Source organism: Erythrolamprus reginae, chromosome 3 (genome assembly GCF_031021105.1).
Source record: "Erythrolamprus reginae isolate rEryReg1 chromosome 3, rEryReg1.hap1, whole genome shotgun sequence".
Taxonomy (NCBI): domain Eukaryota; kingdom Metazoa; phylum Chordata; class Lepidosauria; order Squamata; family Dipsadidae; genus Erythrolamprus; species Erythrolamprus reginae.
The window spans coordinates 16,895,575-16,910,100 of record NC_091952.1 but is presented as its reverse complement, the minus strand read 5'-3'; the positions used below and the strand labels follow the sequence as shown (position 1 = coordinate 16,910,100).

General features: G+C 40.9%; 1 protein-coding gene across 1 annotated transcript in view; it reads left to right on the top strand.

Moving 5' to 3' along the window:
* Nucleotides 1-14,526, top strand: part of GNAS (GNAS complex locus) — a 160,140-nt gene that overhangs the window by 25,362 nt on the left and 120,252 nt on the right. The window contains exons 3-4 of the mRNA XM_070744547.1: nt 6,619-6,673; nt 6,761-6,880. Of these exons, the coding sequence (XP_070600648.1) occupies nt 6,619-6,673; nt 6,761-6,880 (175 nt within the window). The remainder of the gene's footprint in view (nt 1-6,618; nt 6,674-6,760; nt 6,881-14,526) is intronic.

Here is a 14,526-nt window from a genome sequence, read left to right as displayed (position 1 = left end):
ACCTGCGGTGCATCAAGGATAGGCATGAACAGAACGAACTAACAATTTAGGCTGTCAGGATTGTGTTGTGTCTAGCATGTGTAGATTTCCCTGACATTGCATGCCATTCACTAAAGAGGGGCGGCATACAAATCCAATCAATCAATAAATAAACAAACAAACAAACAAACAAACCTAAACTGGTTAGTATTTGGATGAAAAATCACCAAGGAACTCCAGAACTCTTGGCTAGGTTGAGAAACGGATAACTATCTGAAAACTAGGCATAGACATTGACAAACCATAACCATACTATAGTCAAAAAATAACCATACTATACAGTAGTCCCTCGCTATACCGCGCTTCACCTACTGCGGCTTCACTTCATCGCGGGTTTTCAAGAAATATTAATGAGAAAAATCATTCGCGGATCTTCGCTGGTTCGCGGGTTTCTGAGGAAGTCGATCGGCAGATTTAAACAGCCCGCCAAACTCGATCGGCAGGTTTTTAAAAAAAAATATATCTAAAATTGTAAATACTGTATTTAAATACTGTATCTAAAATAAATACTGTGTGGGAAGGGTTTATAAACACTTAAAACAATGAAAACTTACCAAACAATTACAATATAAATACTTAAATAAGTACTATCAGTGGATAAATTCCCCATCGCGGATTTCACCTATCGCGGCCGGGTCTGGAACGTAACACCAGCGATAGGTGAGGGACTACTATATAGCCAAAAATGCAATTTAATTGCATCCATGAAGCTATCACAATAATTTATAGAGACTTTAATGCAGTTGATGTGTGTGGGGGGGTTGAATTTTGGGTAAGAAACTGAATGGGAGGGAAGTGGACGAGAAGCTTTCAATCTTTTCACTTATACCTTTTCCTGTTGAATTGATCCCTATAGGAATTAACCCTAGTAGATTCCCTAGTAGGGTGCTACAGAGAATTGGAAGCAATTATCATTATCTAAATACTCAAATGTGATTTCTCTCGAATAATAGTTAATCCCAGTGAGGGTGACTTTAGATACCCATTGTTATCCCTTTTCCAGTCCTTTTCTTTTTTCTTGAATGCTACACATGTTTAGCATAGAATATGTTTAAAAGGCACATACCCTGAAGATTGAAAGTTGTTTGCATTCAGGCAAAGAGCTTGCTGTTCTCCCAAATGTCCATAAACTCAGATTATGAAATATCTATACAGTGACTTATTGCAGTGATGGCAACCCTTTTTCCCTTGGGTGCCAAAAGAGAGTGCCCGCACATTATCACGCATGCACAAGTACCCACACCCATAATTCAATGCCTGGGGAGGGCAAAAACAGCTTCCCCCACCTCCCAGAGGCCCTCTGGAGGCCAGAAACAGTTTCCCAACTTCTGGGTGGCTCAATAGGCTCATGTTTTGCCTCCCCAGGCTCCAAAGGCTTCCCTGAAGCCAGGATAGGGTAAAAAATGCCCTCCCATCCCCCTGGAGGCTCTCTGGAAGCCAAAAATGCCCTCCCAGAGTGTCCATGCGAGGCAAAACTTAGCTGGCTGACACACACATGTACATTGGAGCTGAGCTAGGGCAATGGCTTGTGTGCCAGCAGATATGCCTCCACGGGCCACCTGTGGCACCCGTGCCATAGGTTCACCATCACTGACCTCTTGTGTCCATTTGCCTGCTTATATGATAAACTGCCATGATGTCGTGAAGATTAGGATTTGAATTTCCATAGATGAACTTCTAGGTGACAGATTAGGAACACTTAATTGATAATAATCCATTCATTACTTTAGGGAAATCAGGTGGCAGTTTTTCAGTTACAGACTAAAAAATAGTGTTATAAATAAAAGGATGTTTGAAAATTTAGGGGTGAAAGTTCAACAAATGAATCAAGTTAAATCTTTTTAAACTATGAGGGTTATCTGAAAAGTAAGGTTACCAGGCACGTAGCTCTCGCGGGGAATGTTCACGGGGGAAGTTGGTATTACTATCGTGTAGCGGGAAGCCAGCGGAAGAGAACGAGCAAGGCAGTGGTCAGTAGATCATTGACTGGCATTGTGGTGAAGGTTAGAGATGAGCGTCCTCATTCCGTTTCCCGCCAAGTGCGAAGTGTGTGCTGTAATACGCTACCTGAATGCTAAGGACATGAACGCTGCTGTGATGGGTACCCAAGATTTTTCTCGTCGATTGCTGAGTTTTGAATTTTTTGGTTGAAGGAGAATGGGTATGGCGCCACTGCATTGATTGGCCTTTGCTTTCTGGAATATGGTGATAAGCCCAAGATTCATCTCCTGTCATTACAGTTGAGAAAAGCTTCGGCTTCAATCTCGAAATGGTCAAGAAATTCTTGGGTGGCACTGACTCTTGTCGATTTTAGGCACTTCAGTAAACATCTTGGGGACCCATCGCGGCAGCGTTCATCTGTTGGGAAAAATTGTCATTTCTGCATAAGGCCAGCTACGATACAAAAGGCAGTTTTTTGAGTGTATGGAGCATGAACACTCTTGATTTTAGTTCAATTATATTGGTGTGCCATAGACATTATTATTAATAATATGTTTGTGAGTGACATAGGGGAAGGTTTGGTAGGGAAGGTTTGCCTATTTGCTGATGACTCTAAAGTATGCAATAGGGTTGATATTCCTGGAGGCGTCTGTAATATGGTAAATGATTTAGCCTTACTAGATAAATGGTCAAAGCAATGGAAACTGCAGTTTAATGTTTCCAAATGTAAAATAATGCACTTGGGGAAAAGGAATCCTCAATCTGAGTATTGTATTGGCAGTTCTGTGTTAGCAAAAACTTCAGAAGAAAAGGATTTAGGGGTAGTGATTTCTGACAATCTCAAAATGGGTGAACAGTGCAGTCAGGCGGTAGGGAAAGCAAGTAGGATGCTTGGCTGCATAGCTAGAGGTATAACAAGCAGGAAGAGGGAGATTGTGATCCTGCTATATAGAGCTCTGGTGAGACCACATTTGGAATACTGTGTTCAGTTCTGGAGACCTCACCTACAAAAAGATATTGACAAAATTGAACGGGTCCAAAGACGGGCTACAAGAATGGTGGAAGATCTTAAGCCTAAAACGTATCAGGAAAGACTTTATGAACTCAATCTGTATAGTCTGGAGGACAGAAGGAAAAGGGGGGACATGATCGAAACATTTAAATATGTTAAATAAGGTCCAGGAGGGAAGTGTTTTTAATAGGAAAGTGAACACAAGAACAAGGGGACACAATCTGAAGTTAGTTGGGGGAAAGATCAAAAGCAACATGAGAAAATATTATTTTACTGAAAGAGTAGTAGATCCTTGGAACAAACTTCCAACAGACGTGGTAGATAAATCCACAGTAACTGAATTTAAACATGCCTGGGATAAACATATATCCATTCTAAGGTAAAACACAGGAAATAGTATAAGGGGCAGACTAGATGGACCATGAGGTCTTTTTCTGCCGTCAGACTTCTATGTTTCTATTATTTACGTTCTCCGGTGTGCAGAGCAGAGAATCCAAAGAATGGGTTAACTCTGCCTTTCTGCATAGAGACTGAGTTGTTTACATGTAAACATACAATGCATTCAGTTCTTTAAAATGATGTCCACAGTAGAATCTTGTTTTTAGATAGGAACACACATTCATGATGAATTGAATAATTATAATATCTCAGATAGTTTTATATCTTTGGATAACGTGGTCATTAAAGGTGTGACTCCTATTTATTTTAGCACTGTTTCAATTTGAGAGCTAATACATGTTAATTACTGCTTGTTTCCTGGGTTATCATCTTAATCAGATGTCTGATCAATTGTTAATTGGTTCAGAAACTCATTTCAAAGTTATTGGTAAAAACTGGAAAAATATTAAAGATAAATGATATCTATCAGAGGGGTTATTATAATAGTCCAATATTGTAGATCAAAATCTTCAATGTAAGAGAATTTTGGATTTTTTCTGGATGGAAAGCTCTGAAAATAAACTGTATATTAATTCTAGTTATTGAATTTTGAGGCAATATTACTACCATAAAGTTTTACCTGTTTTTTTTCTTAAACTAAAATCTGTAAACAGTGATAGATTTTTTTCTCCACCTTTGGTGTCTCAAATGGGCTTCAGTGACCTTCCCCAAAAAGCTTCTCTGAAAGTCAAAATAAGAATTTGATCACTGTTGGGATAACTTGCCTGGTCATAAATAGCTTCTAAGAATTTTTAGTCTAGAACTTGATTGGGTTGAAGCATGATGTAAGTAGGACTTAATTTTATAGCATGGGTGACTTCATCAAAATAGCAACATTCATTTGCATTTAAAATTTTGTTTAGACATAATTTTATATAGATATAATTGCAATTAGCTTCAAATTCTCCCTTCCAGTATTATAAGAAAATAAAGTTTAAGCGCTTCTCTTCTCTGCTCTTCTCTTCCCTTCTCTTATCTTCTCTTTTTTCTTTTTTGTTGTTGTTAATATTGCTTCATTACCTTCCCCAAAAAAGGGAAGAATAACTTTCTGTACTGTTGTTCTAAAACAGGGGTATCAAACTTAAAGGTTTGGGGGCTGGATTTCATCTCACGTGGAGCTTAGATCTGGCCTGCAGGGCCACCCTGGACACAGCAAAGGCCCGAACTGCAGTGCCTTGGCAGCAAAAACTGAGTTTGGGAGGCCTCCCAAGCTCCGTTTTGCAGGCAGAGGGTTGCAGGAGGCCATTGCAGCCAAAAATGGAGCTCATAAAGAACTGTGGGCGGCACTCCCAAGCTCTTCTTTTCGCAGGCATTAGGGTTCCAGGAAGCCATCCCAGCCAAAAATGGAGCTTGCAAGGGCTGTGGGCGGCATGCCCAAGCTCTGTTTTTGCAGGCAGAGGGTTGCAGAAGGCCATCCCAGCCAAAAATGGAGCTCCACAATATGCCCCCCTGATCCAAGTGACGTCAATGTGGCCACGCCCACCCTGGCCACACCCACCCTGGACTCCAAAGATCAAACACAACCCTGATGCAGTTCTAAAAGAATCCTTATATTGATCTGATCAAAGGACTTTTAAAAAAAAAACTTACTCAAAAGACCTGTTAGCAAATGGATAAGTTTTGGAATTCTAGTACTGACAAAGCTTCTTTCTCATAAATACAGTATCTAATATTAATCCAGTGTCTGAAATATCTTTATAATAGCTCATAAAATAATGCAGAAGAAGAATGCTGTTCTGGCCTTGTGGCTTCTGTAATAGCTCTTTTTATTATTGAGAAAATTGTTTTAAAATATAGCAATCTTTAGGAATAGAAATTTCTTTTTGCATATTGCTGAAGTCAGCAAATGGTTTTAATGCTGAGAACTTCAGTCGAGCAAGGCATTTATTGTATTTTGCAAGTCCTTGAACGTTAGTAAATTGCACTTGAAAGTAAGTTATTAGTCAAAGTCATGACGTACCTCACTCTGTAGGAGATGTAGCATGCAATTACCATGGAAAAAGTACTCTTAGGGAATATTGCAAAATGTAAATTAAGATTATATATTCATTGCTATAAAAATAATGTATCTACTGAACTTACCATACTATAGGTGAAAATAGGGACATAAGTATTCCCGTGGCATCTTTATTTTTATGACTGCCATCACTTAAGTTATCTTGTTCAAAATTCATTAAAAGTACTTAATGGAAAGGAATCTCGTGTGTCAGCTTTTGTTTTCAATTTTATTTATATATTTTTATGCCACTTTTATTATGTTTATAAATAATTAGGGTGGTGAACAACTTACAAAAAGATATTGACAAAATTGAACGGGTCCAAAGACGGGCTACAAGAATGGTGGAAGGTCTTAAGCATAAAACGTATCAGGAAAGACTTAATGAACTCAATCTGCATAGTCTGGAGGACAGAAGGAAAAGGGGGGACATGATGGAAACATTTAAATATGTTAAAGGGTTAAATAAGGTCCAGGAGGGAAGTGTTTTTAATAGGAAAGTGAACACAAGAACAAGGGGACACAATCTGAAGTTAGTTGGGGGAAAGATCAAAAGCAACGTGAGAAAATATTATTTCACTGAAAGAGTAGTAGATCCTTGGAACAAACTTCCAGCAGACGTGGTTGGTAAATCCACAGTAACTGAATTTAAACATGCCTGGGATAAATATATATCCATTGTAAGATAAAATACAGGAAATAGTATAAGGGCAGACTAGATGGACCATGAGGTCTTTTTCTGCCGTCAGTCTTCTATGTTTCTATGTTTCAGAGAGAGTGTGTGAGACTGACCAGAAGTCACCAGCCAGCTTTCAGGTTTAAAATGGGACTAGAACTCACCATCTCCTGGTGATTGGCTCAGTCACCCCCAGTCAGCTTTCTTTCTAAGGTGGGACTAGAATTCAGAGTCTCCTAGTATATAGCCTGGTGCCCTAATAGCTAGACCAAACTAGCTCTCAGTAATACCAGTTGGCCTTGTAAACATAGAAATAGTGGTTATTTTCTTTTCCCTTTTTTTAAAGTGGGCATTCTGTGACTGCATATTTCATGATGTGCCAAAGCCAGCAGGTTTGTCTCTTATTTTAAATGTTGATTTTAAATAAAAAGCAGATGGAAGGGAAGGAGACTTTCGGAGGCCACACTGAACAAAAGAACATGCTTATATGTTTAACTTTTTGTTTCTTGATTGCAGGGAGAAAAAAATGAAAATTCAAGATATTAAAAATAACATTAAAGAAGCTATAGAGGTAAGTCTACCCGCTGTTCCTTGTTTTGACTAAATTGTTTTAACCTGTAGCATTCTGGTAACATGCTTGAAATCATTTTCTCCACAGACAATAGTAACAGCGATGGGAAACCTGGCGCCACCAGTTGAGCTAGCTAACGCAGAGAATCAATTTCGAATCGATTATGTATTAAACTTAGCAAATCAGATAGATTTTGACTTCCCACCAGTAAGTACGCATTTTTGTTGAAATGATATTCAAATAATATTTAAGCTTTTGTCTCTTTATCCCTGTGGGTATTTTGAAAAACAGAAAGTAATTTATTGGATTTTCTGATGTTTCCAACTTGCATGCATTGATTGGTATCCAAGTATTGATCTACAAATGTGAATCCAAAATCTGACGTTTGATTCTTCTTTGGACTTTTCTGCATGGACTATGGGTTGAATGATACAGATGTACAAACTCTCCAGTGAATTTGCATGTTTTCCAAAGAAATTGAAGCACTCCAGATTTGAAGTATATTGAGCGTAATTAATATGGAGGAAGTATTTTCATGTTTATCATTAGTCTTTCTGTGACCCTTAGATATCTATGCATTTGTGTACATACACTAGCATGTGAACAAGCCATCTGTGCAATGTAAATTAAAAATGCTCACAAGAAACGCTCCAATCTTGGTTTTAGGCAAAATTTAGTTACCCATCCCATCAGAATTCTGTTACTATGGACTTTGAATTGAACATGTAAGTTATGTGTTGGTCATGACCTTTAAAGCCCTACATGGCATTGGACCAGATTACCTCCGGAATCTCCTGCTACCGCACAAATCCCAGCGACCGATAAGGTCCCACAGAGTTGGCCTTCTCCAGGTCCCGTCGACTAAACAATGTTGTTTGGCGGGCCCCAGGGGAAGAGCCTTCTCTGTGGCAGCCCCGGCCCTCTGGAACCAACTCCCCCCGGAGATTAGAACTGCCCCCACCCTCCCTGTCTTTTGTAAACTACTCATGACTCACTTATACCGCCAGGCATGGGGGAGTTGAGATATTCCTTCCCCCTAGGCCATTACAAGTTATGCATGGTATGTTTGTGTGTATGTTTGGTTTTATAATAAGGGTTTTTAGTTGTTGTTTTTACTATTGGATTGTTACATGTTGTTTTATCATTGTTGTTAGCCACCCTGAGTCTACGGAGAGGGGCGGCATACAAATCCAATAAATTATTATTATACAAATCCAATAAATTATTATTATACAAATCCAATAAATTATTATTATTATTATTATTATTATTTATTATTATTATTATTATGTGTGGTTGAATGCTCAAATGTGTAGGGCTTTAGATCCATGGGGATGTCCACCCCAAATAAACATTATCAATATAATGTAATTCAATTTAAAGTGAGGGAAGTTGGAGCAGCAGAGCTAAGATTGGGTTTCATTGATAACATCTCCTCCTATTCATGTTGTCCTTGCTAAAATACTTTTTTGGTATAGGCCCAATACTAAATTTGGAGGGGGCGGGTAATAGGATCCAAGACAGATTTTAGTTAGTATAGTTTCTATCACTTTCTAAATGCATCCAGGGCCTGTGTCAAATAAACCGAAATGCTCAACACTAAGCCAGTTCCCTGCCTGCTATGTTTCACTTTGGTTAAACCTGCTGAGTCACTATAAAAAGCATTTCCTGATTCTTGTAGCTCCGAAAGATAATTTTGTTGACGTTGGTTTCACTGATAGAAATGACTTTATGAATAGTCTCCCTTATTTTTCCCACCTGTCACCAGTGTCAGCTCCTGGTTATCAGGAAGTTTTTGATCTGCATTTGTTTCAGGTTAGCAGCCAGTATAATTTATTTTACTCATCTAGATGGGGGAAAGGGGCAAAGATTAGTCATTTTGGGCCACCTCAAAGCATTTCTGGCTTAGAAATGGCCATTGTCTTACTTGCTAACAAGTATCTATGGGAGAGGGAGGAAGAGGCTAGGTTTCCAGCTAGGCAAGGTTTCAGAGGAAGTTATGGTTAATAATCTTCCAGTAGTTGAGGATTAATGAGTAGGTTTTTTGGCACTACAGATTTCTAAGTTACAATGAATTCACCCCCTCCCTCCCTACCTTGGCTATAAACATGCACACACAATACCAGCCAGGTAACATTGATTGTCAGCAATTTGCATACTATGAATAAATCTTACCAGGAAATATAACCAAGACTAATGTGAGTGCTTAAAGCTGTTCTGCTGCTGAATTGTGGATTCCCTTCTCTGTTGGCTATCAACTGGAAATGCTATGTACAGTGGTATCTCTACTTAAGAACTTAATTCATTCCATGACCAGGTTCTTAAGTAGAAAAGGTTGTAAGTAGAAGCAATTTTTCCCATAGGAATCAATGTAAAAGCAAATCATGCATGCAAACCCGTTAGGAAAGAAATAAAAGCTCGGAATTTGGGTGGGAGGAGGAGGAGGAAGAAGAGGAGGAGGACAGTCGCTGCCCAGAGCAAAGGGAGCGTTTCTTTTCTCTGGGCACTGGCAGAGGTTTATTCCCTCTCCAAGCGCCCAGAGAAAGGAAAATGCTTTGTTCACTCTGGACTGCCAAAGCCTCCTTAAGCGCCACTGAAAGGCTCCTCTGGCAGCCCAGAAAAGCCCGAGATGGCCGGGGTTAAAGGGGGAATGGCAGGAAACTGGCTGGGCCTTTGTGCCCCTCTCAAATTTCCTGGGAAATTTTTCCGGGCTCGGGTTCTTAAGTAGAAAATGGTTCTTAAGTGGAGGCAAAAAAATCTTGAACACCCGGTTCTTATCTAGAAAAGTTGTTAAGTAGAGGCATTCTTAAGTAGAGGTACCACTGTATTTATATTTCACTATAAAGCTTTTTTTAAAATATTAAAGAAAATTTGTAAGTAGCCTGAGAAGAGGGTGTGTGTGTGAAGCTGTTAGGTTGTTCCTGGGTACATGGAGGTGAAAGGGGGCCCATAAAGGGGAATTTTTTTAAAAAAAATTACAAAGCCAAATTTTAAAAAAGAAAAGAAATAGTTGGTATATACAGTACTTCATACTCTATACCAGTATTTCCCAACCTTGGCAACTTGAAGAAGTTTGGACTTCAACTCCCAGAATTCTCCAGCCAGCATTTGCTGGCTGGGGAATTCTGGGAGTTGAAGTCCAAAATTCTTCAAGTTGCCACGGTTGGGAAACACTGCTCTATACCCATGATGGCGAACCTATGGCACATGTGCTACAGGTCGCACATGGAGCCATATCGGAGGGGACTCAAGGCATTACCCTTTGTCAACTCCAGTGCGCATGTGCACAATAGCCAGATAATTTTCAGCCTTGGGAAAATGACTTCCGGTTTGCCCGTTGTGCTGTTTTTCATACCCTGGAGGCTGGTTCTGCGAACTGCTGGTTATAGTTCACCAGTTCAAATCTCACCAGGCTCAAGGTTGACTCAGCCTTCCATCCTTCCGAGGTGGGTAAAATGAAGACCCAGATTATTGGAGGTAATATATACTGACTCTGTAAACTGCTTAGAGAGGGATGTAAAGCACTGTGAAAGCGGTATATAAATCTAGGGAAGCTTCGTGAAGCTCCAGAGTGTGAAAAACACTACAGAAACCTCAGAAAACGGACTTCTAGTTTGCCTGTTATGCTGTTTTTCTTACTCTGGGGCAGGGGTCCCCAAACTTTTTACACAGGGAGCCAGTTCACTGTCCCTCGGACTGTTGGAGGGCCGGACTATTAAAAAAATCCTATGAACAATTCCCTATGCACACTGCACATACCTTAAAATGGGAACATACTATTTAGAGGGGGGGAAGAAGTCTGAAATTCATATATGTTTGTTTTGTTTTTATTTTTATTTTTATTAATATCTGATTGGCTATAAAAGGTTTTCTTGGCTTATAGAAAAATGTATAAAGAAAGAAGGAAGTACTTTGGTATAATGGGTAATAAGTTAGAAATATAATTGGTGTACTTTTTGAAGGAACATTAAGGAGGGAATTTAATTAAAAGAAAATGAATGTAACTGGATGACAAAATTAGAAAAAAAACTTTTTTGATGATTGATATTAGTTGCTAATATTGCATTTTATTCATTGAAAATTAGATGGTACACTATGTTGTTTGAATGTATGCTAAGAGAAAATTTAAAAAAAAAATACTCCCCCAAAACAGTGCTTCCTTCCTCTGTCCCTCCATTCATTTCATCTTCCTTCCTTCCTTCCTTCCTTCCTTCCTTCCTTCCTTCCTTCCTTCCTTCCTTCATTCATTCATTCATTCCTTCATTCCTTCATTCCTCTCCACTTCTATTTCCCTCACCCTCTTTCCCTTTTCTTTCTTTCTCTCTCTCTTCCCTCTCTCTCACAAAACTTCTGTGCCCGGCCATGAACTTGAGGGGGTGTGTCTCTCTGCTGAAAAAATGAGACTCCCCACAAGTCAACTTATGGGAAAGGGGGGGAGAGGGCGAGGTGACAGCTCTGGTGTAGGCACATGTCTACGCTGCTTTTACCCCAGGGCGCTGCTTCTGCGCACAGGTGGCAAGGCCATCCAACCGCTGCCTCTTGTTTCCTGGAGGGGGGGTTGCTTCCTGTTTCTTCCCGGTGGTGGGAAGAATATTGGTAGGAGTGGGCTGGGCGTGGTCCCCAGACACAGCCGGAGAAGCTGGGCGGGGCTCAGAGCCCACGGGGGTTTCTCCTGGCCGACAGCAGATCAGCTATTGGGCGGAAGAAATGGCGCCGGCTCTAGGAGTTTGTTTTTTGCCTGCACAGCCATGCGACCGCACAGGCTAGAGGGAACAGTGGCCAGGAGCACAGGATACGGACGCATCCTGTGCTCCAGGCATCACCCGCGGGCCGGATAAATGGCCTCAGCGGGCCGCATGTTGGCCCCGGACCGTAGTTTGGGGACCGCTGCTCTGGGGCTTCAAGAAGCTTCCCTGAAGGCTCCAGGGTATGAAAAGCAGCACAGCAAGCAAAGTTGAACTAAGTTTTTCCAAACTCCCAGTTTTCCCTGTCTTGAGGCTGCAGGGGCGGGTGATGGGGGCTGCAGTGCCAGCTGCCAGTGATGGAAGTGGAGCAGCGCCTGGGCGCTTGATGGCTCGCATATGGAGCTCGGGGGTTCCACTGGGCCCCCCCCCCCAAGCCCAGATGGCAGGGTTGGCGCTGACCGGAGCCATTCTGAGGGAGGTGGCCCAACAGCAGCAGCAGAAGGTGAGGACCAGCCAGGCCAGGCTGTTGGGGACCACAGCGACCCTCCCATGAGGTGGCCCCTATTAGTCTTGTTCCAGCACTTAATAACCCTCTCAGTAGTCCTGTGCACCCATAATAGAGAAGTATTTTGCCGAAATCTCCTGTGAAGACAGTTCAGTTCAGGTGCTTCTACTCCTTTTGGTTGGGAAACAAAACTGTCTGCTACATTAGGTTGTTTATTGCAGCATAAGAGTTGGGAGAGAAAATTATGTCAGGAATAAGTGTTCGGAAACTTCAGATCGTGCAGAATGCTGCCACGAGAGCAATCATGGGCTTTGCCAGATATGCCCATGTCTCGGCAACACTCCGCGGCTTGAACTGGCTGCCAATCAGTTTCCAGTCACAATTCAAAGTGTTGATTATCACCTATAAAGCCCTACATGGCATCGGACAGGAATATCTTTGGGACCGCCTTCTGCCGCACGAATCCCAGCAACCGATTTGGTCCCACAGAGTTGACCTTCTCCGGGTCCCGTCAACTAAACAATGCTGTCTGGCAGGACCCAGGGGAAGAGCCTTCTCTGTGGCAGCCCCAGCCCTCTGGAATCAACTCCGCCCCAGAGATGAGGACTGCCTCCACCCTCCTTGCCTTTCGAAAGCTCCTAAAAACCCACCTATGTCGCCAGGCATGGGGAAACTGGTATACCCCTTAGGTACTATGGTTTTTTATGTATGGTTCGTTAGGTTGTGTGATTGTTTTTATAAGAAGGGTTTTTAATTGCTTTTAACATTAGATTTGTACATTGTGTTTGGCTGTTGTGAGCCACTCCGAGTCCTAGGTGAGGGGCGGCATACAAATCTAATAAATTAAATTAAATTAATATTTGGGGCATCAAATGTCATTTCTATAGTGCCATAGCTGGGCTGTGCAAAAGGACATAAGTCTATAGATGCAGCCTGCTCATAGCTTGAGGTTTTCTCCTCTGAGATGTGTCTTCTGGGTACATGGAGTCTCACCTGAGCTCATTTAAATGTTGTATTCCTTTGGTACTGGAAGAAAAAAAAAAACCTTGAGTATTAATTACCTGTAAAGCAATGTCATACCCAGGAATATCTCTATACTCCTAACCTCTTGGGCACAATAATTAAAATGAACAGTCCTCAGAGAAAATTTGAGACTTTTATAACCTTAGTTTATACAAATTTCCCCTCCTGAATACTGTAAACAGTGGAGAGCAGCTTTCTCTGGTGCATTGTGAAGTATACACAAGCAGCTGGACACGTCCAATTTTGTGGTGAAGTTGCTCCATCTTCTTTAAAATAGCACGTATCACAAGTTTTCTGTTAAGTATTCAACTCAGTTGACTTATGGCAAGCTATTGTTTCCTAGGGCATCTGTGGACGTGTTTTTGTGTTAATTGGTGATTCAAGTTCCTATTTGTATACTTCTCTTTGATCTCAAAGAGCATTTTTGTAAACCTGTTCATTTGGTACTTGTGCCTAATTTTTCTTCTTTTTTTAGTGCACATGACTAGGGGAATAAGTAACTGTGGCCACAGTGTCAGCCTAAGAAATACAGAGGAAATTTAACATTGATTTTTTTTTCCATTAGAAACATAGAAGGCTTACGGCAGAAAAAGACCTCATGATCCATCTAGTCTGCCCTTATACTATTTTCTGTATTTTATCTTAGGATGGATATATGTTTATCCCAGGCATGTTTAAATTCAGTTACTGTGGATTTACCAACCACGTCTGCTGGAAGTTTGTTCCAAGGATCTACTACTCTTTCATTAAAATAATATTTTCTCATGTTGCTTTTGATCTTTTCTCTCAACTAACTTCAGATTGTGTCCCCTTGTTCTTGTGTTCACTTTCCTATTAAAAACACTTCCCTCCTGAACCTTATTTAACCCTTTAACATATTTAAATGTTCCGATCATGTCCCCCCTTTCCCTTCTGTCCTCCAGACTATACAGATTGAGTTCATTAAGTCTTTCCTGACACGTTTTATGCTTAAGACCTTCCACCATTCTTGTAGTCCGTCTTTGGACCCGTTCAATTTTGTCAAGTGTTAAGACTTGGGCTCACACAAAGCCACCGAGCAGATCTGATCTATCTGTGGGCCACCTAGATATTCTTTCCATTTCAGTAATCTGTAGACCTGTTTTATGATGCCCTTTTGCTTTGTTATGAGATATACTTGTGAGATTGTGGAGCAAAGGAGTAATACGCAGTTATGACTTGAACTAATCATATTTCCTTCAGCCTGTAGAACTTGCTTGGCAACTTTATACCTTTCACCTCATACATGAGGGACATGAACAGTGGGCAGGGAACTGGAGTCTGGGTGCTGCTTGTTTGAAAAAGGCCCAATGGTAGCTGTGGTGTTTTTTATTTTGTTTATTTGACTGAAAATGTAAATATCAGATAACCATTCATTTTAATGAAACTGTTATCTGCAAAAAGTAAAAGCTACTGACCATAGCTCTGAGATTGGCTCTGGGCAACAATGGTCCATTTGGCCTCTATGCCAGTGTTTTTCAACCAGTGTGCCGCCGCACACTAGTGTGCCGTGAGACATGGTTAGGTGTGCTGCGAAGTTCAGAGAGAGAATGAAAACGAGAGAGAGAAAGAAAGAAAGAAAGAGAGAGAGAATAAGAGAGAAAGCAAGCAAGAGAGAGAGA